This window comes from Struthio camelus, chromosome 7 (genome assembly GCF_040807025.1).
Source record: "Struthio camelus isolate bStrCam1 chromosome 7, bStrCam1.hap1, whole genome shotgun sequence".
Lineage (NCBI taxonomy): Eukaryota > Metazoa > Chordata > Aves > Struthioniformes > Struthionidae > Struthio > Struthio camelus.
Window position 1 is genome coordinate 20,945,079 of NC_090948.1, and position 25,295 is coordinate 20,970,373.

General features: G+C 47.2%; 1 protein-coding gene across 1 annotated transcript; it reads left to right on the forward strand.

The window, feature by feature from the left end:
- Nucleotides 1-3,626: 3,626 nt before the first annotated feature.
- On the forward strand, nucleotides 3,627-22,969 carry CXCL12 (C-X-C motif chemokine ligand 12). The gene is made up of 5 exons (XM_068950133.1): nucleotides 3,627-3,798; nucleotides 9,527-9,644; nucleotides 12,643-12,729; nucleotides 16,392-16,489; nucleotides 18,601-22,969. The coding sequence occupies exons 1-5, from the start codon at nucleotides 3,738-3,740 to the stop codon at nucleotides 18,630-18,632; spliced, it is 396 nt and encodes a 131-aa protein (XP_068806234.1). The 5' UTR covers nucleotides 3,627-3,737; the 3' UTR covers nucleotides 18,633-22,969.
- The last annotated feature ends 2,326 nt before the right edge of the window (nucleotides 22,970-25,295 follow it).

Genomic DNA, 25,295 nt, shown 5'->3' on the forward strand with positions numbered 1-25,295 from the left:
AGTTACAGGAAATATTAGGAAAAAATGACAATCAAATAATACCAGTGGAAACAAGATGCAATCAGAGATCCTATTTTCCCAACCTGAGAATATTTATTTTAATTCTTAACTCAAAAAAAAAAAACTTTGAAATAATGAATTGTATTCTACCAGCCAGAAATTACTTGCTTTAGACAAAATCTGTGGGGATTTATAACAACTTTTGATAGTAGTGATTTCATTGCTAGGTTCCCCCAGTCTAATATTCTAAGCAACAGGAATGTTGCCATCTCTCCATTTGACAGGAAATATAATTTGATTCAAATACACTGAAATTTCGGCATATTGTACTATTTTGTTAAAAGGCTGTCTCAAGCTGAGTTGAAGCCAACAGCCTATTTAAAGTTTCTGAATTCATCCCTCCTTCCTTAGTGTTCAGATAGAGGATTAAATTCACTGTCCATCAGGAAGTTCTGGCTGTAATTGGTTTGTGTGTAGGGTGGGATTCAGCCACCCAGCTCATCGTGGGGGCACAGAATGGATTTTCTAAGCATTTGGAAGAGCACAGGTCAGTTCTGTGGGAGTTAACATAAAGTTAAAACGAGCTTTTCAATGATTTTAACACTTTCTAAGTCATTCGAGCGTCCTTTAAGTGTACAATTGGTTCAGATTTCCCCGAGTTTGTCATTTTGGATTTGGGGGGCAAACCACCAGACTCTCGTTGAGGTTTTTTCTCTTCCCTTGTTTTTTTTTTTGTTTTGTAGCTGTTTAGCTCTCAAACTTAGAATCTTTGTACCATAAGCGACATTTTTTTCTTGATGGAAAAAAAATCGCAATTTATAAAAACCGCTCGTTGTTCAGATGAGCTCAGGTGTTTCGTGAAGCTTTCTTCTTAATGGGGGGGGAAGGCAGATGCCTGCGAAGCTGTGGACGCGGCCCCAGGGCACGGGTGGTGCCGAGCAGGTCCCTGCAGTGCTCGCCCGCCTCGCAGCCCCTTACAGCGTTGCTGCGCCGGACCCGCTCGCGTCCCTTTCAGAACGGTTCGCGTTTGCTCTGAATTGAAACAAAACTCGACTATTTCAGGTTACTCATGCAGGGAAATTTCTGGACTGATCTGATAAAACTGCCCTGGCAAACTAATCCCGGCGCTTAATTTAATTTTTGATTCCTGAAAAGTCTGCATAATAGAAAACATACCTATAAGCGTGGTGTGTGTAGGTGTGCAAGTGTGTGAGGTGGAAGGAAACAAGGAGATCACACATGCAGACAGGAAATTAAGTATTTCATCTCGCAGCCGTCGAAGTGGGGTGGTGCAGCACTGCAGGACGTCTTTCCTCCGAAGTGAAGTTTCCCAGTGGTTTTGCGCAGCACCTGGGCTTGGCGGGCTCGGCGGGCTCGGCGGCAGTGTCCCGCAGCCCCCGAGCCCCGGGCCAGCCCCGCCACAGCGGCCGGGAGCGCAGCCGGGGCTTGCTGTGGCGGGGGCTCGGCAGGCTCGGCGTGCTGCCAGCACAGCCGCTGCAGCACAGTGTCCCTTCTCCCGCACGCTCGGACTCCCTACTTCATGACGGACTTGGCGTGTCACAGCCGGGCTGCACATAGTCCCCGTGCAGCGCAGACCAGAGATGGCTCTGGCAGAGGGCACAGGCACCGCCAGCCAGAGTATCCTCCCATCCTGAGGACAGTGGGAGCCTGTTTGAAGCTGACTTCACTGAGTTATGCAGAGATGTAGGGAGAGTGCTTGTACCTGTGCACTACAACCCTGTGTCGGTCTATCCAGGCATTTCCTGGGATCTGACTATTTTTCCCCTGGAGTTACTCAGTACAGCAAGTGTGCATGTCTGGTGGTGCAGATGGGGAGACTGCACTGCTCACATTTAACTCAGACCTCATCCTGCATCCATCCAATCTTTATGATCAGATCCTTGGGCTATTTGTTTTTTCTCTGTGCTGGTAGCAATAGCGAGACATGCTATTATTTCTTTAGGCTAAGTGCAGTGTGGACATCACCGTGGATCAGCTAGAGCACTGGTGGAACAGCAGCGCTCCTAGCAGTGTTTGCAGTGGGATTGAGACCTGTTTCTCCCAGCTCTGAAGAATGTCACAACTGTTACAAGAGCAGTAGAAAGGCTCGTAGCACTAGTTGTGATTACTGGACATTTCAGTGCATTAGGTTCATGTATGGGGGGGGCGCACTGTGTTAGTTAAAAAGGGAGAGCAAGATCAGTGTAAATAAATTCAGGGGCCCTTGGCAGATAGAGACAAATGCAAGTAATTAGATTTAGGGGAGCTGGATGTGAGAATCAGGGCTTTGCTAGCTTGAGTCTTGGGGACAGAGCCAATTCATGGCGCGGTGTCAGTGTGAGCATTTCCCTGGGCTGTCAAAAACAAGCCTTTCAAGGGAAACAGCCATGGGCTAGCACAGGTTCAGGGTTTGGGCCCGTGTTCGCAGCCTCTCTCACCCAAAGATCGTGCATGAGGTTGAAGTTAGCCAGAGTCTAAGCTGGCTCTGCTGCTGTCTTTGGTGGCATCCTGGACCAGTCCTTTCAACACCTCCAGACCAGGGTGGGCTTTACCGAGTCTGCCCCCCCCCTGTCCCAGCCTTACGCAAGGGCGCCTGTTTTAAATGCAGCCGAGGGGTCCGAATTCAATCAAAGCCTTGATGTTTATTTAAAGTATTGAATGGCAACAAACAGGGCCCCTTGGGCTTGGACTGCAGACAGCAAGGACATGCTTAAGTCAATTACACTTGACAAGGCAGTAATAGCTGAGGGTAAGTGGCACCCCTTGGACCTCCAGGCTCTGCAATGCTCTAGGGGTTTTCAGCAGAGGTGCCAGGGAGCCCAGCGGCATCTGCAATACAAAGGTGGCAAAATGGGGCAGAAAATGTAGACTAAGCTCAGCTAATACGGAGGAGAGGTGGTGTTTTCGAGCCAAGCACGCAGAGGCAAAAACGCAAAGCCTCCCTCCTCCTTTCCCTCTCTCGCTCTCTCTCTCCTCCCCAAAAATTCCCCCAGAGAAACTTCTGCGAAGGAGCTTCGTATGAGGCCCCGCATCTGATGTCCATGGCGCCAGTGTAAATCTAGATCAGCGCCCACGAGAGTGAAGGGGGATTTTTCTCCTCCTCGCGGTGCAAACGCTGAGACATCACAGGATTTGTCCCCGCATCTGTCCCAGGTCTGGCAGCTCTGGTTCAAGACGGCAGTCGGCACAGTTTGGGGAGAAAACTTTCTCGTAGGTCCTCCCCCCCACCCCAGCTCCGGCCGGACGAAGTGACCGTGAAGCCGGCTCCCCGCCGCGCAGGTGGGACCGCCGGGCCCTGCGGAGGGGACGGGGCACCTCGTCTCCGTGCAGTGTGCCCAGGTCCCTGCCGGGGCAGAGAGCGGGTGCCGTGCGTGGGTGTCCGGGGCAGAGCGGGGAGCGCACGGCCTCTCCCGTCCCCTCGCCGGGCGCAGGTCCCGGCGCGGCTGGGGCAAGCGCTTTGCCTGGGGGAAGACTGCCGGGCTGACGGAGCGAAGAGAGGAGCCCTCGCTCTTTTTGGTTCCTTTCCAAACATTTTTAACAGAGGAAGGATGTAATAACATGCCACGGGCAATAAATCATAGGCTGGCTACTCCCCCTGGCTCCCCTCCCCCAGACCGCAGCGGTCCCGGCCCCTCTATAGAGGGAGAGGAGGAGGGGACTCCAGCAGAGCGCCGCAGCCGCCGCAGCCGCCGGGACCCGCCGTCCAGCGCCTGCCCTGCGCCGCCAGCCGCCCCAGCATGGACGTGAGAGCTCTGGCTCTGCTCGCTTTCGCCCTGGCGATTGTCTCCCTCTCGGAGGGTAAGTGAGCTGCACGCCGGGAGCGGGGCGCCGCTGCCCTCCCTGCCTTCTCCTCGCTCGCACCGCTGCTGCTCGGGGCGGGGGGCCGGGGAGCCGGGGCTGGAGCGCGGTGGGAGTTACAGTGCTGCGGAAATCTCGTCTTTGCCTCCCCCTTCCCCTGCCGTTCGCCCGCTCTCCCGGCTCTGGTTCTGGCTGCGGTTCGTAATCTGTGCGTCTGGCAGGCCCCGAGCAATAGCTGTGCTGGGCTGGAAGCAGGCAGGCTTGCTCCCTCGCTCGCTCGCTTTTTTTCGAAAGAAGGCTGGTCAAAGCGATCTTCTTTGCTGAACTTATTCCAGATTGAAATCGGCTGGGGGAAGACTTTCAACAAGCTCTCGGTCCGCAGGGAGGTGGTTTGGTTGCAAAATATGCATATTGATTTCCACTTAAAAAACAAAAAGTTGCAATAAATGAGAAACAGGCGGTCGTTAGGTTTCTCTGCTGTCCTCCTTCGTGATTTATCTTGCCCCGATCAGGGCAAAGCTGCGCCAAAGTGGTCACTCAGCAGGAATTCACCGCTCCACCCGCCACCTCCTGCGAGGGTGCGCGGAGAGGTTTGGGGGTGCACTGGCGAGCGGTCTGGCCGCGGGGGCGTTTGCCGCTGACAGCGGCTCCCCGTCGCCGCCCGCCCAGCGCCCGGGCGGAGCGCGGCGCCCCGCTGCCGCGGACCGCGCTGCCGACCAGCCGGGCCCACGCCGGCTTGCGGCGTCTCCTGCCGTGTGTCGCCCCGCGGAGCCCGGCCCTGGAGACGGCTGCAGGCTGCCGCCTCTGCCTTCGCTCCTTGCGGGCAGCAGGCAGCCGCGGGCCCCCCCGCTGGGCGAGAGGCCGGCGGCAGCGCAGGGCAGCTGCGCTCGCCACGCGTGGCGGGGCAGGCGCTGCGTGCGGCAGCGCAGGGGCCGTGGGCAGAGCTGCGGCTGGGCATCTGCCAGCCGCTCTTTTCAGGGAGCCCAGCCCGGCCCGGTCGCTCACCTCCAAGCTGGCTTCTCCTCGCAGAGATCCGCCGCTTTTTGTCCCTTCATCGAAAGCTTTCTGGCTAGGTAACGAGCGCCCTTTCAAACCTCCGCTCCCATTTTATTCTCCCGTTCTGGAGACCGAAACTTGGGTGTTCCCCACCCAAGGAGGGGAAGGATCCCTCTCCCGGTGCTCCTTTTGTTTAGACTGAGAGTTAATTGCTCATGATAATTTCGCCGATTCTTTTCACACTACTGTCCCAGAAATAACCTCTTCCCAGAGAAAACGAACGAAAAGTCAGCACTGAATACACACAAACCCCGAAAGAGAAGCAGGCAACCAAATCTGGCCAGCAGGTTTGGCCCCGCCACTTTACGCTGGTTGAGGCTGAGCAGCTCTCAGAGACCTGCAGAATTAAGGCTCTGGGGTGCTGCCTAAGGCTGCGGGAGAAAGCTCCCGATACACTTAGGAGGAGATGCAGGTGAGAGTGGGGCGCAATATGCCGGCAGGGAGAGCATGCACGGAGCCGCCCCCGCTGACACAGCGCGGGTCCTGCCCGCCACGCTCCCCGCATGAAACGCTGCAGCGGGTGTTTGATTTCCACAGGCCGACGGCCGAGTGCAGGGGTGCACGGAGCGGAGCAGAGGGGCCTCCTGCGGGCCCCACAGCGTGGTGGGCTGCAGCCGGCGCAAGGTGCCTCCCGGGGACAGGGTCACATCCACGGTCCCTGAGCACAGAGGGGGATCCTGCACACTGTTCTGCAAAGCCAGACCCCCGCCTCGCTCCCGAATCCTTCCCCTCCTCCCCAAGAACTCCTTCCCCTCCACACAGCAGCCAGGCAGCACGAGCACCCCAGGCTAGAGCTGTGCACACCTGCCCGCTGCTGGGGCTCCCCAGCACAGCCCGGGGCTAGGCGCCCTGCAATTCCTATGCACAGTGTCAGCAGCAGGGTGTCTGGGGCTGGAGCGAGCAGGGGGAGTGCTGCTGGCCCTAAGAGAGGCTGAAGCCCCCGGCAAGGGTGCAGACCACCAGAGTCGGGAGTAATGCAGTGCGGGGGGCCGGTGGGGGCCTCTGGGCCCTGTGAACAGCAGCAACCTCGCTTCTCCTCGTCCCCTCTGGCAGCGCTCAGCACAGGGCCGAGGGGCTGGCAGAGCTGCCCAGGCAGGGCTCCTTAGCTGGTTGCAAGCAGCAGGGGGTATTTTTATGGCAGGGTAAGTGTGTCAAGGCCTGCCTACTTCAGTAAGTGAACGGCTTAAAACGGTTGGAGATAAACTCATGTATAGAGAGAGACCACACAGACTTGCATTAGTAAGAGGCCTTTTTCCTTGCTTCTGTGCATGTCATGTAGTGTTCACAGCCCTGCTCCAGATAAGCAGTTGAAGGGCTACCTGTCCTGTAGAGGAGGAAAGCTGTGGATTCCTCTTAGCCATCCTGGAAAAGCTGTATCTGCCCATCACAGCCTTACTCACTAGGGAAATGGAGCTGTTCAGTCTTAAGCTGCCAAACTATGAGTGCTCAACACCCTCTTCAGATAATGACAGATGCACCTCTTGTTCATGCCCAGCCTGCTTGCCTGGACATAGCTTCCCTTTCTTTTCAATTGTCCAGAGCTCCCCAGCCTGCACAGCTAGTTACGTACGGTAACTTCAGTGCAGAGCTGACAACTCGTGTTGAGGCAAGGCAGTTTCCTGCAGGGTGAAATAGGGACTGTCCACCCTTGATAAGCTGAGTATTGCCTAGGGACCCTGCAATGGAGATTTCTGTGAGTGCGATGTCTCTAGTGAGCATTTCCCAGCAGAAGTGGGAGTTTATAGCCAGCAAAACTCATCTTTGGGTGTGAAAACAGTCAAACTCTTCCAAAAAAAATCTAGCCAGGACCAAAAGAAGTATTTCTTTTTTTCTTTGTCTAAGGAAGTGAGGCTGAACTGTAACTTCTTCTGTAACTGAGTCACCTATTTCAACCAAGCGTACCGGACAGATAAAGGTCTCAAAGACTTGTGTACCATCAGCTTCATTAAAACAGCAGTTTTCATGTAGCAGTACAAGTAACAGGTCATACTAACGTGTCTTGTGGAGGAAATGGCCTCAGTGTGTGCTCAACAGCTATTGGACATCAGAGAACCCACAGAGTACTCACTCTCGCAATGCAAACCCGTAGAATAACTGGCTTCATTGACTCTACTGTGCACTGAACTTGTTCCAAATTTTGAAATGAGATTAGGAAGACACGTTTATCAGCCTTGAGATGAGACCAGCAATGCCCCCTTCCCAAATTTTCCCCTACTTGAGAATGATAGGGGTTCTTCTGGTGGGGAATCCCATATGCACTAGATCTCCCTGGCAAGAGCTCACTGAGAGCAGAGTGAGCCACAGCCAAGCTCTCAAAGCCAGAGCACTAGAGGAGCAGTGGCGGGAGGTGCTAGTTCCCTGCTAATGACGCTGAGAGCTGATCCGATGCACATGCTGCCTGCTTCCTGGTGCTCTGCTCCTGATCACCAACCAAGGAACACAGAAACACCAAAGGGATTCTTATGCTGGGAGAGGAGTTGTCACCTCACATTGGGGTGACAGAAGGACACCAAATGCTGGGACATCCCCTCATCCTCTCCGTGCTGGGTGTGCTTTGCTGGCTGGGAAGCAACCTCGGGACTTATGGACACTTTTAGTGATGGATAAACACTCCCTGCTCCCGATTTCAAGTGGTATGGGATCAAAACTGCCTCTCTCAGTCTCACAGAGGATAGAATTGCATTCTCAAATCACAAATCTGAACAGTTCATCCCTTACACATTGTTTAGAGTAAAGCTTGCTTAAACTTACTTTGTTAGTACAAGCTTGCAGAGGCGCTTCCTTTGCAGCTGTGCTGAGCGTTGTTAAACAGTTGCATTCAATTTCAGCCTCCCTTTCCTATATAAACCCACTGATCCATAGTTATCAGGCACATTTGCACTAGTCTATAGTATTACTAGCTACTAGTCTAATAGCTACTGCCAGATTAGCACTAGTCAGTATGGTGCAAGTTCACATGGCTCACACTGAATGATGTGGCAACCTTGCAGTCCTCCCTTCCCCTACCCTATATCAAATTCGCCCATTTTTTAACGTATAGATGATATCACTGTTCAGAGTGACTGATTGCCATGAACACTGAGGGGAAAAGTCCTCGAATTTTGTTAACTTCTTGTTCAGATTCTGAGCCTTGGTGTGAATCTGGAGGAACCCTGCTTACGTTAATAAATTCCTCTGAGTTTGCATATTTGCCAGTAGGATCAGACTCTGGCTCATTGCTTGTAATATGAGATGCTCAGGAAAAAAAAGATTCGCCCTCCTGAGGAGAGGGTAACTTCACTGCATTGCCTGTGGCTGTGTTTGCTAGAAAGAGCATTGGTAAATGTGTAATAGGTGCAGATCAGCTGCACTTTGAAAAGCTGTCTCTTTTCTCACCCTCCTAGACAGCAGTACAAGGATTCCAAGCCCTTCCCTGCTCTAAAGCTGTCCGTCTGCCTTTAAGGGAGTTTGGTCTGGATGCTGTGAACACTCCCGTGTAGCTAAATAAGCATGGCTGCAGTTTGCCATGATGGATCCAAAGCCCTGTCAGATATGGATCTAACCATCTGCAGCATGAATTAGAACTTGTGGGTTATGTCCCTTTCTATGAATTTCATTGCCCTCTGAGGCTGAAAACTGCTCCAAGGGGAAACGGTTTGAAATCTTAGGCACCTCTTTCCAGACTTCCAGGCATGGCTTCTCTGTTTGTGTTCCAGTGTGCATGGGGCTTTAAAGCTTCTACACAGCGTAAGGACTTTATTTATATACATTTGGTTATTGGTAATTCAGTCCTTACATGGAGAAATCAGGCAGAGAAGGGACTGCATCAGATGCTGTGATGAGAGCCAGGCTGCTTTTCTCAGTGCTGTATATATACACATTGCTGCTTTTTAACCTAGGGGGCTAAATTTAATCCAGTCCCCAGGGATGCCAGCGATAAGATTTTCATCCAGTCTGGTGGTCCCTGATTAGTTTGTGGAGAGCACACTGCCTGATAACTGTCTCCTTGAATTGCTGTTACTTCGGCATAGGCTGGGAGTTCAAAAGACTCCAGATCTCTTCTTTAAAACCACTGTGATCTTGCATTGCTGAGTTACACCTCCTTGTGCGAATAGCTCCGCTGAGAGTAAAGGTTGGCTGTAGTGGAAAAGGTCAGTTGCTGGGCCCTGGGAAAGCCTGAAAGACTCAGGGCTTTTCTGTAGCCAGTAAGTCCCCTGTGAAAAGCCTGCACCTGAGCCGAGCTGTTTTGATCTGTACTCTTTGGAATTCATTGCTTTCTTCTGGCTACCTTCTAATTTGGCCTCGGGTCAAAATCATTTGGCAAGAACAACACTGAGGACAAGTGCCCCCTCTTTTGGCCTTTATCTTGTCTAATTACCAGGAGTATCCCTGTACAATGGAGTGGCTCCTTACTCTAATCTCTTCTTCTTTGCTTATCTCCAATTTCTCTTCTCTTTCTTTTGTCTTCCAAAATCCCACGCACCAGGATTAAAAGACTGGGGACTGGGGCAAGAGGATTGTACTGTGAGCTGTGGGCAAATGCTCTTCCAAAGCTACAACTTTTCTATTGCTTTTTTCACCTGCATGTTTGGAGGGCTGGAGAAGAGTTTCTATCAGCCCTGATCTGTGCATCTGTGCTGCTCACAGGGAGTGAGAGGGAATAACATGTCCTTTTTCTTGCTGTGTCCCACAGAGAAACCCGTCAGCCTGACTTACCGATGTCCCTGTCGATTCTATGAGAGCAACGTGGCAAGAGCTAACATTAAGCACCTCAAAATCCTCTCCACACCCAACTGCTCACTTCAGATTGTGTAAGTCTCTTAAATCTTTTCAGCTGGGCGCAAATCTCAGCGTCACAGAGCTGGTTGCTGCTTCAGGGGTTACCCCTTCTCATTGCTACAGCTAAGGTCTCTGGCTCATGCAGTGATGTCCAGTTCACCCCTTCACTCCATGAGCTAGATGCAGCTAGGGTCTTCTTTACCCCACACAAAGGAGCCCAGCTAGATGTTTTCTAGCTGTAGCTACCTCCATGATTATGTGACCCCATGTCCTGTTTTGCTCAAAAAGAAACACAAATTTTTAGGAAGAATGAGGTTGTTGGGTTGGGGTTTTTTTTGTGGTTTAGGGAAGCCTTTTTGGTTCATTTGTTTATGGGTGACCCCCTTCCTCCCCTCACAAAATTCAAAATCTTCAGAGAAAAAAAAAACTAGCATTCATCTTTTCATTGTGAGGGAGCTCCAGTACTAGCAGCTCCTATTGACCTCTGTGAGAGGGTCTCAGTGACTACATTGGGTGTCTGGGTGTCTGTGCAGTGCTCCCATCACTAGTTCTGTCTCGGATCTGTTGCGCTCTTCCAATTCCAGTATAAATGCTGTAAACATCTATCCTTTGTCATCCAAAACATTTTTGCATTTGGAAAACTGGTGTGGTTTCATGAGATTTCTCAGGAATGTACAGAGTTATTGATGGGCATGTATCCATTCATGAACAAGTGTTTATTCATATGAAGTCCTTCTTTTTTTTAAACCACTCTGGATAGAGCACACACATACTCTCATGTGTGCCTCTGCCTTAGGATTTGATGGAGGACAGTGAGAAAAAATGTAAGCCCCAGCTGAGAAATAATTTCTTTTAGCAAAATGGCAAAACCAGCTGTGACTAGCTCTGATCTCTACCTATATGTTTTGGAGGCAAGCATCCAAAAGGAAAAGAGTATATGGATTTATGCTCTTCTGGGACTGTCAATGGATGTCATAAAGGTCCCAGTGCTAAGGCCTTGCAGAGGATTTAGAATTATCTGGAGTATTTCAAGAAAATGTCATGCATTTAAGATGGGATACAGTATGCATTTTTCTCTTGATTAATGTGGGATTACAGTCATTAGAGATGGATAAGAGCACAAAGTACAGAAACAGAAACAACCCCTGTTCTCACCCATTCCTGATCCAATGGTCTGCAGTGTGATTTAATGATACTCAGAACACACAGACCTATAGTTCACCATCATTTTGGTATTTAAAAAAGAAAGGTACCTAAAACAAAAGCTTACCTCCAAATGCCTGTGAGACACCACAAGTTGGAAGTGGGTCTTTATAAAAACAGAAGTTGAAATGGACTAAAAACTAACATATGAGAGTCTCTTCTTGGTGGTTTTAGCCGCACTCTGAATTCAGTGGGTATGCATTAGACACTGAAGGTGTGAGTCACTTAAAAGCTACTGGGAGAATCCACCATTTTCAGGAATAAAGAATCTCACTGAAACCCTATAGGTTCAAGGAAAGATCTTGCAGGTTTTGCTCAAGTACATTTCCCTTTATAGTTGAAGGGAATTTTACCTGAACAAAGAGCCTAAGAATAGACCTTTGTCATCAACTCTATGGGGAGTCATCTCTCCAAATCCAGAAATCTCTTTTGTGGATGTCTGCTTCTACCAAGCCCATCCTAAATTTCTTGGTTTCAATGCAGGCAAATAAGCATTTTTAGCACTCAGTTAATTACATTCTCAAGTAGACATGAACACTCCTTACAAATACCTGGTTCTCTCCAGTGACTGTAAAAGGGGCATGGGCTGACTGGCTCAGAAATAAATGTCTACAAAATCCATGTCTTAGTGTTAAGTGAGAGGAATTCCACTGCATGTAACTGGAGGGTGGTTACATGTGCTTTCGGTTCCGTACTCTGTTCGGCCAGCTTAATAGTTCCCAGGCATTGCTAACATCAGCAAATCCATTCTCACTTTCTGTTGGCATCACTTCACTGGAAATACTCCAGATTGGCACTGCTGTAAGGGAAATATGACTTAGGCCCATTCATTATTTTATTGGCGCAGGACTTGCAGGACTGGATCTTCTATGTGTTTATATTACAACTATGTTGTTGCATAACTTCAGAGCAAGGAGCCTTTTTGACCTGTTACTTCTTACTCCATATTGTGCTCTGTGGATTTCTTTTTAAGAAGTAGGGAACACTTGGTTCCCATCCAGCAAAGTACTTAAGCAAGTGCTGAACTTACTCCTATGGACATTTCCCTGAAATTGCTGTTCTTGGCACTTTTGCATGGCAGGCTGCTTAAGGGGAAATTTCTAAGCATCTGAGGAAGAGGCAGTGTACTTAGGGGGAAGTGAGAGATCACAGCACTCTTAAGAAGTCCTGAGATCCCTGAAGGGTGAGATCGCTGACATCAGTGAAGAGCTATTTGTACTGCTTGTGTCTGAAACAGGCAGATAACTCAAACCCCGGGCTATCAGGGGAATTTGCTTCAGATAGGTGTCTGGATATTTGTCTCCTTCTCTGCAACATATTCAAATTAGCTGAAATTTCTATTTTGGAAAGTACAGCTTGGACATCCAGGAAAACGGAGAAACCCCTCAGGAGGTTTCTGCTTTTGTTTCTAGTACTGATTGGAAATAAGAGGAAAAACTTGCCTCTGGCACTATGGTACTTCCAGTTCTCTTCCTGACTGCAGTCTACTGAACTAGTAGATGTAAACTGGAAAACTCAGATTCAAGTTCTTCATCTTTTCACCCCAAGAATCCCAGTGCAGACCCCAGGAATCAGCATCAGAGGGGACAAACTGCATCCGTCTTTCAAACCTAGGAAGATTCATATTAAATCTCTGGAGGACAGAATAGATATCCTAGCCTCTTCATGGCTTGTCTGAGAGCAACACCAACATCCAGGGAAATCGGACACAGCACCATTGTCCATAGTAGAATTACACGTGGCAAACCTGTGTGCCGAATAAGGCTGGGGGATGCGGGCTGAGGAGTGTTGCACACTAGACTCACTCTGACTCTTCTCCTTTGGCAGTGCAAGGCTCAAGAACAACAGCAAGCAAGTGTGCATTGATCCCAAGTTAAAGTGGATCCAGGAATATCTGGAGAAAGCTTTAAACAAGTAAGGCAAGAGACAAATGGACTTAACAGCTAACGCATCCTGAGTTATTAAAGGGTAGAACATTAAGGGCTGGCTTTAACCATGTGGACAAGTACTTGTGGAATCAGATATTGTTTTGAGGATGGGCTGTATTAAAACATCAGCTACTAGTATATCCTAAATGTTAAACTAAGAGTTTTGCCAGGATTTGAGGCAAAAGCTATCCTAATGAATCTGTTATGGGGTCCCCAACTCATCCTCTTTTTAAAAGAGCTGTTCTCCCAAGGAAAATGCTTCCTTTATGCCCTCTTTTCCCCAAGCCAAACCACAATTGCTTCAAAATTTATATTGTTCCAGTTTCTTTGGAGCCCCTTCTCCATATTACACTGGGAGTCTGTTTGCACAGGTAGCTAAGCCTAGAGGATCTTTACAGTAAAAGTTGTTTCTCTGCGGTCCAGTGTGGAGTGCTATTAATATCTGCCAAAGCAAGATGCGCTGCCGTGAATCAGGCTCTCCCACAAGGCTAGGGGAAAACCAGCCTGGCAAATAGGGAGGCTTTTTTCATCTACTTTTCTCTCTCTTGCAAGTGGCTGATCATGGCTGTCCTGAGGTGGACTCAGCCTCTCTCTGTTGAATTGTATTGTTAGCAAAGAGCAGCACAGAGAACATTTCTGTGCTGAGCTGGTGCAGAGGGCTCCAGCCTTCCTGGGATGGAAGTTGAGACAAGTGATGGGGCAAAGCAGTTCCTTGCTTGCCCAGCACCCTCGTCTTGGGTTGATCCAGCAGCGGCATTTCTGCCAGAAAGCCCACCTGTGCACTCAGAATCCTTCCTGCCTTTCCCACAACATTCCCACACCTCAGTAACCGTGCTGAACCTTGCTCCTGCTGCCTCTGTTTGTGGGGTTGAAGGCAGGGTTGGAATCAAGTCGTTTGCAGAAGGAATAAGGAATTTCTTGGAAAAATGCAGGGAAGAGTGTGGCCCCAGGGCAGATGTGAGGCAGCACAGGTAGTTGAATGCCCCCCCACTGTGGGGAAAGGGGTACAGGGGAAAAAGAAGTCTTTTTCCCCCTCTGGTTTTACAATAAGCAAGGGGAGAAATGCTACTGGGGCAAACAGTTCTCTCTCTCTGCCCCTTTTGGGACTATGTTGGGTTTACGAGTGAGGATGAGGAGGGAAGGAAACCACCTAACAAGCTGACTGCGATTCCAACCCTGCCAGCTCTTTCCATCTCATCTGATGCTCAGTGCCTTCTTTGCTGCCAGCACTCAGCCCTGTTGTCCTTCAGGCAAATTCTCTACAGAGGCAATCCAGCTTCATGTGGCCAGGATGACTTTGGATTTAGGCACAATTGTACCTAAGAGCAGAATGTGGCCCGTGCTGATGATCCTAGGGCCTTGGGCTACTTTGTTTCCCAGCTTGGGAAAATCATCAAGCCCCTGCCTAAGTTTCTGCTTACTATCAGCCCCAGTGAAGCGGTAGGCACTGATAATCAGACTTGAAACTTAGGAGGTGGTTAAGAAATCTGCAGGGTTGGGTAAATGTGATTGTGTGCTCAGATCCTGCCTGCCTGACTTAGGGGATCAACCCAGCTGGGACACATACTGCTCTCACTTTCACTGGTGAAGATCTGGGGCCAGCTCTATTGAAACCAGTGAGCCTGCACCTGATCTCCAGCCAGATTCTGGCTTTTGTTTACCTAACTGTAACTCAGAAGCAATTCTGCTAATTCAGTGGATTTCATCCAGGTTTACACTGGGTAACAGAGGAGAATTTGGTCCAAGCTCTATTAAATAAGAAGACAAAAAACATACATCTCTATCAGCTAATCCTGTAATCATGGTATTATTCTAATTTTTCCAACCAGTAATGCTAGCACAAACAGCATTTTCATGCTCCATAGACAGTAAGGGCTATGTCTGTGGCATTTTCACAAGGCATGTTTTTCATATATTTTAGTGCACAGCTTTGACTTCTTCAATGAAATGTACTTTTGAATATATTTATAGTGCATCAAACAATTCATATATTTGAATTGGAGCCATATGAATGTTGGTAGTTTAAAGCACCCATATCCCTCTAAACTACTAACAGCTTGTAAAATAAATCTATATAGATCTATAAATGTTAATGTAGCTATCAATTTCAATCAGCCATATATTATATTTTTTCACTTGTACTGAAATTGTATGAAATGTGACATTACCCTATATGCACTAGCAATAAAATGGCTAATTGTTTCATGTTATGAAAACCCAATTGTACATGGGAATTTATTTTTCTGGAATAAAATTAATACGTTTTGTAGAAAGGGCTCTTGTAATTGCTTAAGTAAAAACCCAGTGTCCAGATATCCTAATTTATACCTGTGTTTCAATAAGAGGGTATCTTTTGTGTTATAATCTGCAGCTATGGGCAAGGAAAAGTTCATAGAATATAGTAGTCCAATACAGTTGACTGTGAAACCAGAGATGGTTTTAATAAGAATTATTTTGCTCATTAATTCTGCTTAGCCTTTGTTGTTGCTTAATATTCATCACATTTCCATGTAATATGCATACTTATGAGACATCAGCAAAATACATTCAGGCTATCAGGAATCCAAATTCATTAAATGGCTTTAAAAATCATTGTGCAGCTGCTGTGGCCACCATCTTTCAGCACTCATCCATTTTACAGAAAAGGGGCAAATCAATCCTTTCTTGAAACTGCTAAAAAACCCTTTACCACTTCCAAGCAATCCCAGTTGTCATGTAAAGTCCAGCCTTGACTGCCTTTCCCTTCTCCCTTCACACAAGCATTTGCAAAATCGGACCCTCATGGAGTTAACAGAGCCCAAAGTAAACAGACATCAGAGAATGATCCTTGCTTGTCCATTGTCACATTAACATGGTCCCAACTCTAAACTTTCCCCTCAGCCCAAGATGTTGGAATCCATTAAGCTCAGCTGTTACTTCTGGCACAGACAAGAGAGCTGATGGATCTGGAGAAGATAACACAGTCAAATAGGAAAAAGCTTTTCCCTGAGCCCTCTGGGACAGAGGAAAGGAAACTCCAGCTTTCAGGGGCTGGCTGCAATGGAAGCCAAGGCCTGCTGCTGCCTTCATCTGTAGTGCTTGTAAATCCAGCAAGCAGCTCTTCTGTAGTTATTGACCTCATTTGTAAATAATGACTGAATTACAAGACATCAAAAACCAGTCTACCGGTACTCCAGCAAGCATGTGTTGGGTGCATGCTTTGCACAGTGGGACACAATGTGGGCAAACATCTTCACAGCCTCATTTTAAGACTCCAGATGTCCTCAGAACCCATAGAATAACTACAGGCCCTTTTTGATGTCAAAGGGAATGGTTGGAGGGAAGCCAGAAATTCAGCTCCCCTCTGCTTTCATTTTGTCTCAGTGGACGTCATGTGCATGGTGAGGCTCCTGGCTTGCAAGTTCTGGCAGGCGTTTGGGAGGCCTAAGTATTTGGGGGAAAAAATGGATTGACAATGTGCAAGTGAACTGTCACCAGGACACTCTCATTTGCTCAGTGTCCGTCCGAGGCAGGGGGTGCCTGACTGGGGATGTTATCTTCATTTGTGCCCTGCTAGAGAGATTTGAAGGAACCCTAGGATAAATGTGAATAAGACCTTTGTATATGGATAATTTATGGCAGTCTCTTTGTATTTTTCTTTTAATTTAGACCACGTCATCGCACTCATAAAAAAAAGCAACAGAAGAAACGGGGCCTACTCTGCCCTTCCCGTGCAACACCACTAAAGTCTCCAGGGAGAAAAAATGGTAGGAGGCACTAGTTTCTGAGATGGGAGAACCCAGGTTGAATTCCCTGTTCTTCCACAGACACATCCTGTGTGACCTTGGGCAAATCTCTTAGCCTGTCTGGGCCTCCATTTTCCCCTGTGTTTGTTGAGAATAACAACTGTATCCTCCCTCCAAATGGGTGTTATGAAGATAAACCTCTCAAAGCAGGGGGAAAGTTCAGTCACAACAGAGGTGGGGTGAAGGGGACAGAACATCTTTAAACCTCAGTGCAAATCTGAAGTGTTGATTTCAGTTTTGTTTCACCAGGGATAAATTTAGCCCAATCGCTGTAATATGGGGGAAACTGAGATCCCTGAATCATTGTTCTGTCAAAGTGACCACACTATAATGGCAGTGCATATTTCAGTTCTCTAAGAGATGCAAAGAATGCAGCAAAAAGTCTGAGTGTTTCTCACTAAGTTGCCAGTGATAAGTAGAACAGAGCCTATTGATTCCTGTCCAATCTGTACTGCTGCATTTCCTCCACGTGGAGACCAGGGCATGGAGAGAGCTGGTAAAAGGCACATTCAGGATAGTGTGTTTTATCCACTTCTCATTTCCCAGATGTATCTGAGCACTTTCCCCATGCTTTGTTTTGTCAGCAAAGTCTGGGCACGGGCTGCTTCATTCTTGCAGTCTTCCTTATAGAGATGCTGGCTAAAGTCTGTCATCTTGTTTTACAGCTGGGGAAACAGACCCAAAGAGGCCAAAATAGCCCTGAAGCAAAGCCAAAGTTAAAAGCAGGGTAAAGATTTGGTAGCCCTCTGTCTCTTCAAAGAGGAGAATTTTGCTCATGGTTTAGTTATGCCTCTGTATTTCTGGATGATTTGTCTGAGGCTACCCTCATGGAGAGTAGCCATAGCTGTCTCTGACTCTGGTCCCACAGTCTAAGTTGCTCAGCAGGCAGTGAAAGGGATGTGTGTTCGGATCCCGTAGGCTAGACAAGGCATGCTGGGCATCAGGGTTTTCAAATACCTGATGTTTACCATCTTACAGTTGTAATTCAGCCTTAGTGTCTCCACCTAAGTCATAAAAGGCTGATCAGTCTGGGGCAGGAATAGGGGCACTTCAGCTGAAATCTGAGGGCTGTCAATACAAAGTAACCATAGGCTGGCTCCTTGTTCTGAGTGAACCCCATACACATATGCACCCTTGATACACCCGTGCTGTCCTGTGATCCTTAACCCACTGTTCTTCCTGGGTACTATGCTCACACTGAACATGGGAGACACAACTTATCTGCCTCCTGCCCTGTGCTCCCCACCTCTGCACTTGTGCTGCATGTGTTTACTGTGCAGCACGGGGCTGCTCACCCTCCCTGTGACCCTCACCTTCCCTGGGCAGCTGGCCACCATGAGTTGTGATCTGCTGACCAGCCATTCTTGGAATGTGAGGGCGCAGAGCAGGAGAGAAGAGCTAGGAGGTGATGGGTGTGGTTCCTGGCAGGGCAGCACACTCAGAGAGGCCTCTGCTCTCCAGCTACCCTACCCTGGGAGCTGAACACCAACAGGAGCAGAGCATGGGCTGTCCTCTATGTTCTTCCATCTGCAGCGAGACCTGGGGACCCTTGTGGACCCCTGTGGAGCACAAGGACTGGGTGCTGCAGTCCATGTTCTCCGGCAGAGCTGGGGGTGGGTGGGAAGGGGGCATTCTCGGGGAGGAAGGGGGCATTCCCAGTGCCACCCGTTCCACTCCTGAGGCTGCTCAGGTATGTTTTAATCCCTCCTTTTTCCTGCTGTTTTTTTGCTGAGTCTTGTTGCCCACTGATATTTCTCTGCTCTGGCTTTCAAGTCCAGAATAAGCTTCCTAGCCAGCCTTTCTCCTATGTTAGCTCTGAACACCTTACTAACTATGATCAGCACAACCTGCCAAAAATAACCCCAATTACTGGGTTTGCCCTGCTGGGTCCCAGTAGCTCCTTGTGGAGAACTTCCCCCAAACTGTTTGGAACATCCTGGTTGGAGGGGCTGCAAAAGAAATGCCTTTCGGTTAGTCCAGACACAAACTTGCTGTTTGACTAGGCCTGATGGCAAAGGTTTTTTCAACTAAAATAAACCTAAATAGTATTTCACTCTGTTTTTCATCAACAGGAGGTTCAAGATGTAAGAGGCAAGCATTGTAAGCCGTCTACAGGATTTCTTACTGTAGGACCCAGAAAGCAGATAACCAGTATTAGGGAATGAATACATTTCACTGTTACCATGCAACACAAAAGCAACGCTTCATGCATTTCCAAGCCTTTTTTTTTTTTTTTTGCACAAATTGGCTTGCTTTCACAGTGCTATTTTCATGTAGTAAGATGTATTTGTTATTGAGAAAAATATCTTTTTATACAGGTTGGTTTATTACCTAGCACTGAGGGCAAATATGAATTTAAACTAACCCTATGTTATTATATAATATTTTATTTCCTTTGCTATGTAGAGATCCTGCTTTATTTAACTTTCTTTTGGTTCATGCAAGTCTCCTGGAGATATAAACACAGAAGGACATGAACTGTACAGTGCAATGACGTTGTGTAGGTAGTGGTGGAGCTCCTTGCCCCCAAAAGTCACTGAGGCCAAGAACATAGGAAGGCTCTAAAAAGCATCAGACATAGATAAAAGTGGACAACATTATCATGGGTAATTATTATAGGTGTTTTGACTAAGGGATTAAACTCAGGGCTACAGGGCTAAAGCTACAGGGCAGTTGGGTCAGTACACATCTGCTTTGCAAGGTGCTGGTACATTAATTTGTAGCAGCTGAGTTAGTTAGGAGCCACAATACTGATCTGATGTCACCTGGCATTTCCTATGTTCCTGTGTTTCTGACGACAAGTTTTAGCACCAAAAGGAATGAATGGATTTTTAAAGATCTAACAATATGATCGTGTTGCATATTGCAGGAGCAGTCAGAGATGCTGCCATGCACCAGGTGTTTGTTACCACCTATGGGCAGGAGGTGGTTTCAGCTAGCCTGGCTGGCTTTGCACCAGCGTAGATGGAGGAGCATTTACATGACCCTTCATCAGCAATGCTGTAGCCTCTGTTACTGAACAGTCACAAGTACCTGAGGGTGGTAACATCTTTGATTGCTCTGCATAGATCCAAAAGAGGATGTCTGGCCATGTCTTTGGAGAAAAGAGATACTGGGGCAAGAGAGAAAATAGTGAGGGTCTGCTCATTTTGCCAAAAGAGTGGTGTTTCTTAGGTGTGGAAATGAAGGCAAACGGTAACTGTTCACCAATAGTAGTGGTTCTGTTTGCATGTGAAACAATATATCTTCTAGAATTTCCTGCACAAAGTACATCCAGGGACAAATGCCACTTCTTGCACCAACCCCCTCTCTCAGCCAGAAATTTCTGTCTCCCAATTCTTACCTGTATAAGCAAATATCTTTGTTGTATAACCTATGGAAAAAGACACCTGAAGTACTGCAATAGTCATGTTATGCTGTGCACTGAGATCTGGGGGAAGCACACATTGTCCAAACTTTGTGCGGCGCAGTACTTATATTTGTATGCCTCTGTGTGTGTGTATTGTAAAACAAAAACTGCAACTGTCTAACATTGTATGTTTTTGTTGGGTGTGTTGCTTCAAAAGGAATCTTCCCTCTTACTTGCAGCCTGTGTCAGGAACACTTAAAAAGTATGTTTCACTAATCATTCCTTTTTGTGGCAGGCATCTTTAATGCCAAAGAGCCGGTTTGGCTAGCCAGGGACTGCCTTATTTTCCATGTGGATTCAGGTAACAATCTTGTAAGTATTTTCCTGTCTGCAAAATGGTGCTATTACACAGAGTGCTTCAATTGAGACCACATCACCTCTTTTGCTTTTAAGTAGGAACCAAGTGCTATGCCTAAAACATGTGGGTGTGAGTTTGTCTTTCCCTCTATTGTTATCATTACCAAGCTGGTGCTATCATTTATCTCTGTTTTGTAAAGGTCTGGTACCACTGTACCTGGGGTGAATTTGACTGTTGATATCAATTGGAGTAGGATCAGAACCTCTGTTATAGGGGTAAAAGCCGAAAAAACTTGTATGAGAAAACTAGAGTCTTTTGCATCTTCCCTGGACTTTCCCTGGACTGCACTTTATATCCTAGGGCCCATCTCCTGTCCTCACACAAGCATCTGCAACTGCTAATGGTTTGCCAAGAGACTGACATGTGAATGTGAAAGCCAAGAATGACTTTGGGGAAAGATGGAAGAATTTTGGTTCTGATACAGACATGGAGCTTGTCTTTCTCACACCCATTCTTGACATGTGCTTGACATCCAACAACAGGTTGAGGTCTGATCCGTTCCCGTTGGAGTCAATGGAGAATTAAATAATCCTCTGTTTTTGATTCAGCAGCATACCTTCCTGACGATAGGGACCACGGAGATTTCATTTCTAAGGGGAAATACTGGCTTTCCCTTAAAAGTAACAGTAAAGAAGAGAAATCACCAGTTCAGGCTTACTATTTGAACAGCTCACAGTGTTGGGTATGATATTTGGGCACCCAAGCAAGATCCTGCATTTGGGCATATCCCTGGCTATCTCATGTCCTTCCATTCCTGTCTTGTCTCAAATTCACTGTATTTCAGACCTCTATATAATACGATGACCTTATGGGGTGACAGTCTTGACAGCATTCTACTCTAGTCCCCACTAACAGGGAGTGCACTGGGATCAGCACCAGCAGGGAATGGTCTCTGGGCACATCCCCACATCACAGCCTGAGTGAGCATACTGCCTTGATGGAAGAACTGAGATGGGCAGTGCTGAAGCACCCTGGCCAAACCCCTGACTCTCAGCTCTGGGCAGTATAGCCAGATGGTGGAGACAGTGCAGGAAACGGGGTAACCTCCTCTTCTGGAGGCGGACTAGTGGGCGTTTCAGCAGCAAACTGTGCTAACAGAAGGGCATTTGCTGCTGGGAGAAGTGCCTAAGTCCCAGAAGGAAGGAAAAGGACTCCCTGCAAAGCTAAGGCGCATTTACAGACAGGTGATGATTGTCTGTGTGTCTTGTGGGCCTTCTGTCTCCGGCATTTCTTGAGAATCCCATGGTGTGGCCTGGGCCCTGACACTCTTGCGCTGCTGAAGATTCATTATGCACACGGCAAAGACACCCTCAGTGAATGGGGCTGCTTCCAGGGGCTGATTCCACTTGCCTTCCTTGCCCGGAGCACAGCTCCCCTGGGGCAAGCTTAAGTACAATGTAAATGCAGGGGGTGGAGCAGGCCTGGCCAGGAGTCACTGAAGACTACTTAAGTGAGAACCTGCTAAAAGCTCTCTCTTGCTTTAGAACAAACTATAATCTTGAACGGGAAGCTTCACTTTCTGCCTAATGTGATTTACATGAGAACCATTGCATCAAGAGCAGCTGTGCCCTTCACACTAGAGAAATCAGTCACTAGGCTGCTTCAAGCTTCTTGCGTTATTCTATACATTACGCTCTATTCTTCATGTGCACACTTGTGATCTTAACAGGTTGTGATGCAGCACTAACAGAAACCTGCTTGGGAGAGCACTAGATTTTGCTTTCTGCTTTTATCTGTTGACCAAAGAACAAATCAGGGAAAGGAAGGATGAGGAGATGGGAGGGATGTAGGGGCCACATGTGAACAGGAAGAGGAAAAAGAGATAACACTGAACCAGTGCTGAAAGAACAGCTTCCATAGATGTGAAATAGTCACATATGGTATTTTCCAAACTACAGCTGTCAAATCCTAAGTTTTTTTTTTTTTTTAAGAATAGATGGTATTTATTGCTGTGCCAAAATTGTTTATTTAAACTAGCTTTGTACTTGTATATATGAATATCTTATCTGAATTCTGTCTGATGAAGGATGAAGGTGACTTTTTGATGTATTTTTAACTAATGTGTTTGAGCATGGATGACTGTTCATTTGTCTTTTGCAAGGAAGGCTATATTCCAAGTTAAATATACACATTTTGTTGAAAATGCAGTTCCAGTAGAAGTTTTTGTTGCTGTTTTCCCTTTGTTATAACCTAGAGGGTCCTTCTTTTCTCTGGCAACTTGTTTTGAGTGATGTGATTTATAGTAACCAGGGGCTTCTGAGAACTCATTACCCAAAGTCTGGATTTTTTCTCTACCAACTCCACACCAAGCCAAATCTTGCCTGCAAACATGAAGCTCTGGTGGCCACGGAGAAGAAAATATTTATCATGGTGAAAGGGCTGCATGAACCTCCCATCTTCCACTCCTTAAGGACTCAGTGTTGTCAGAATGTGGTGTATACTGTATTTTATATTTTTATTAAGTATAAAGAAATATCTTCCCAAATAATGTGAAAAAAAGGTTTTATATTTGTTTTCCTGTAAGGCAGCTTTTATGGAGGAGTCATATTATGCTTTTGAAATTACTCCTTTCATAGAACATTTTGAAAATAAACACATTTATATTGTTGTAATTTCTCTGGTAAATGTGTATGCACTTAAAATTTTCTTAATAAAAATGTCTAACTAAATGAAATGATTACTTGTTTCTAATGTTTTTTTCCTCACATACAAACAGCTTAATGCTTCCCATTAGAAGACCATTCAGATGTAGTTTAAGTGTCCAGTTTCAGCGACGTTTCTGTGTAGCCCCTTCAGCTCGGACTCTCTGCAAGGAACCTATGGCAAAGTGCCCACTGGGTTTGGCAGGGAGCAGCAGCTTGGCAGGCTGAAATCTGCTGTCTCCTGTGGTGCCTCCACAGGAGTAACGTGCCATCATTGGTCAACCTCTGTGCTGGGGAAGGAGCAAGGGTTTCTCTGAAGAGTCCGTGCTGGGGCTGAGGGTGTTGGAGGACGTGCAGCATTCAATGCAAAGAGCAGACATTGCGTACAGCCTCCTCCTGGGGGCTGGTTCTCCCTGGGCACAGCACGGTCATGTAAGGCAGGCCTCACACTACACAGCACATTCAGTAAAACCAGCACAATCCCTGCTGGGCCTCCTTCCACAGAGGGAAACACCTTCAGTTTGGAGGTGGGAAATGGTTTTAGAGGCTTAGCTTGTAGAACTGCTCATGGAGAGCCCTGAGGTATAATCCAAATTCTGATGATGTCAGTGGGAATTTGCTGTGAGTTTCTAATGCATCAGCTGAAACCTGGCTTTTATCAGTGTCCCTTCTCCCCCCACCCAAGTCCCTGTGGCAGGGGCAAAACCTTTCCCCAGGTCACCCTTGCTCCCTCCGCAGCTGCCTGCTCCAATGCACTGCCCCTTGGTTCATCCACTGCAGCCCAGCTGAACCCCAGCCCCATGTACAGCTCTGGGCAGAGCAAAGGTTGGGGGTAATTAAATATCTCCCAGTGGAATGAAATGGTGCTTGAACCTTACCACGTCTCTTATTCGGTAAATGTTACTTGGCCAAATTAATACAAAGCAAAAGATGCAGAAAAAGGAAACTCAGGTGACTGATGACCCCTTTGCAAATCCAGCAGTGATTTAGTAAAAGATTATGAAAAACTGAGTAGGTAATTGCGTGTGCAGATGGTCAGCGAGAGATTCCTGGGCCACTGGGAAAGGCGTTGGGAGTGATTAGCTACAAAATTACACCTGAGCTTTAAGGAAAGGCCTCATGTTCTGTGGAGCACTTTACTGTGTCTTTCATCACTTCTTTTTTCTTAAATGTGGGAGTTTCAGCTCTTACTTCCTTGGCAAAGCACCATGGCAATGTATCTGTAAACTGCATACTCAAGTGGCTTCCTTGGAATTAGTGGTGAACCCACCTTATTAGCACAGCTGGCTCTGTTCATAGGCAGCCTTCCAGTGTTAACAAGCTGAAGGAAATCAGCTGTATTCACAGCTTCAACCATCTTGACATTGATTATGGACAGGATTTACTAGGCCCTGGTGTAGTACAGGTCAGAAGATGGTGTGGGAAGTGTTTTTGCTTCTTGTGGATTAGCACCTGCACAGAGGACTGATTCTGCAGGTAGGTTCATTATAAAAGATGCCTGTGTTTTTTTCAGAGCACTGCTAAAAGGAGAGTGCTGGGTTTGTGGTCTAATACAGTAAGGATCAGACATACAGTCAAGGTAAGTGTAGGATGGGATTTATAGCTGTTGGGAAGGAGTGACAGAACTGCTGTCTCCAAATTTTATAACAGGAGCTTGTCTCTGGAGTGGCAGTTAAGCTCCCTGCTCATCCTATGAGAAGACTGATTTGCCTCTGGTGCAGATTTAAGAGCTCTCCTTTTCTTATTGTTGAATAGTGGCTTATGAGTGTTTGGTCTGAATGGGTGAAGACCCCTTTGAGGGTTATCTATCTTAGGATTTTATGACTTAGATTTCATCTAATTCTATTGGGAAAAAATTGCTGAGCTGACATCTGAGATCTCTTTACAAACAAAATAATTTTGATCTGGATTCCCCAATCATTAACAAGAATTGTATCTTCAGTGTGGAGTCCAGCTAGGGAGGTGTCAATGTTAGCTGTGTATTTTAACAAAACAGAGGCTAATAATATCAATAACAAATAGGGAGGTGTCTCACAGCAGAGAAGCTGGCTCTTGGCAGATCAGATATTCAGATTCCCCCTCTATGCACATGGGCCATCTCTTATCCTGAGCTGGTTTTTATTAAGCCCACAGTTTAAATGTGATGAAATGTAACTGGAACAAAAGCACAAAACAACCCCTGGAAACTTGAAAGGTTTCAAACTCTGCTGTTCTAGTTATCTCCATGGCAATCTTTCGTTTCTTCTCAGGGAATTCTTTGACAGTATTGATACCAAACGTGATTACAACTCTCAGCTCTGCCCCATTGTATTTGCCAGCCTGGTCCTAGCTAAACCAGGCCCTCCCTTTCCAAGGGAT

Excerpts from the sequence above, each read along its gene's own strand:
- CXCL12 (XM_068950133.1), top strand. The coding sequence starts at position 3,738 with ATGGACGTGAGAGCTCTGGCTCTGCTCGCTTTCGCCCTGGCGATTGTC. Across the intron at positions 3,799-9,526 it reads GATTGTCTCCCTCTCGGAGG|AGAAACCCGTCAGCCTGACT; the intron begins GTAAGTGAGCTG and ends TGTGTCCCACAG. Across the intron at positions 16,490-18,600 it reads GTCTCCAGGGAGAAAAAATG|GAGGTTCAAGATGTAAGAGG; the intron begins GTAGGAGGCACT and ends TTTCATCAACAG.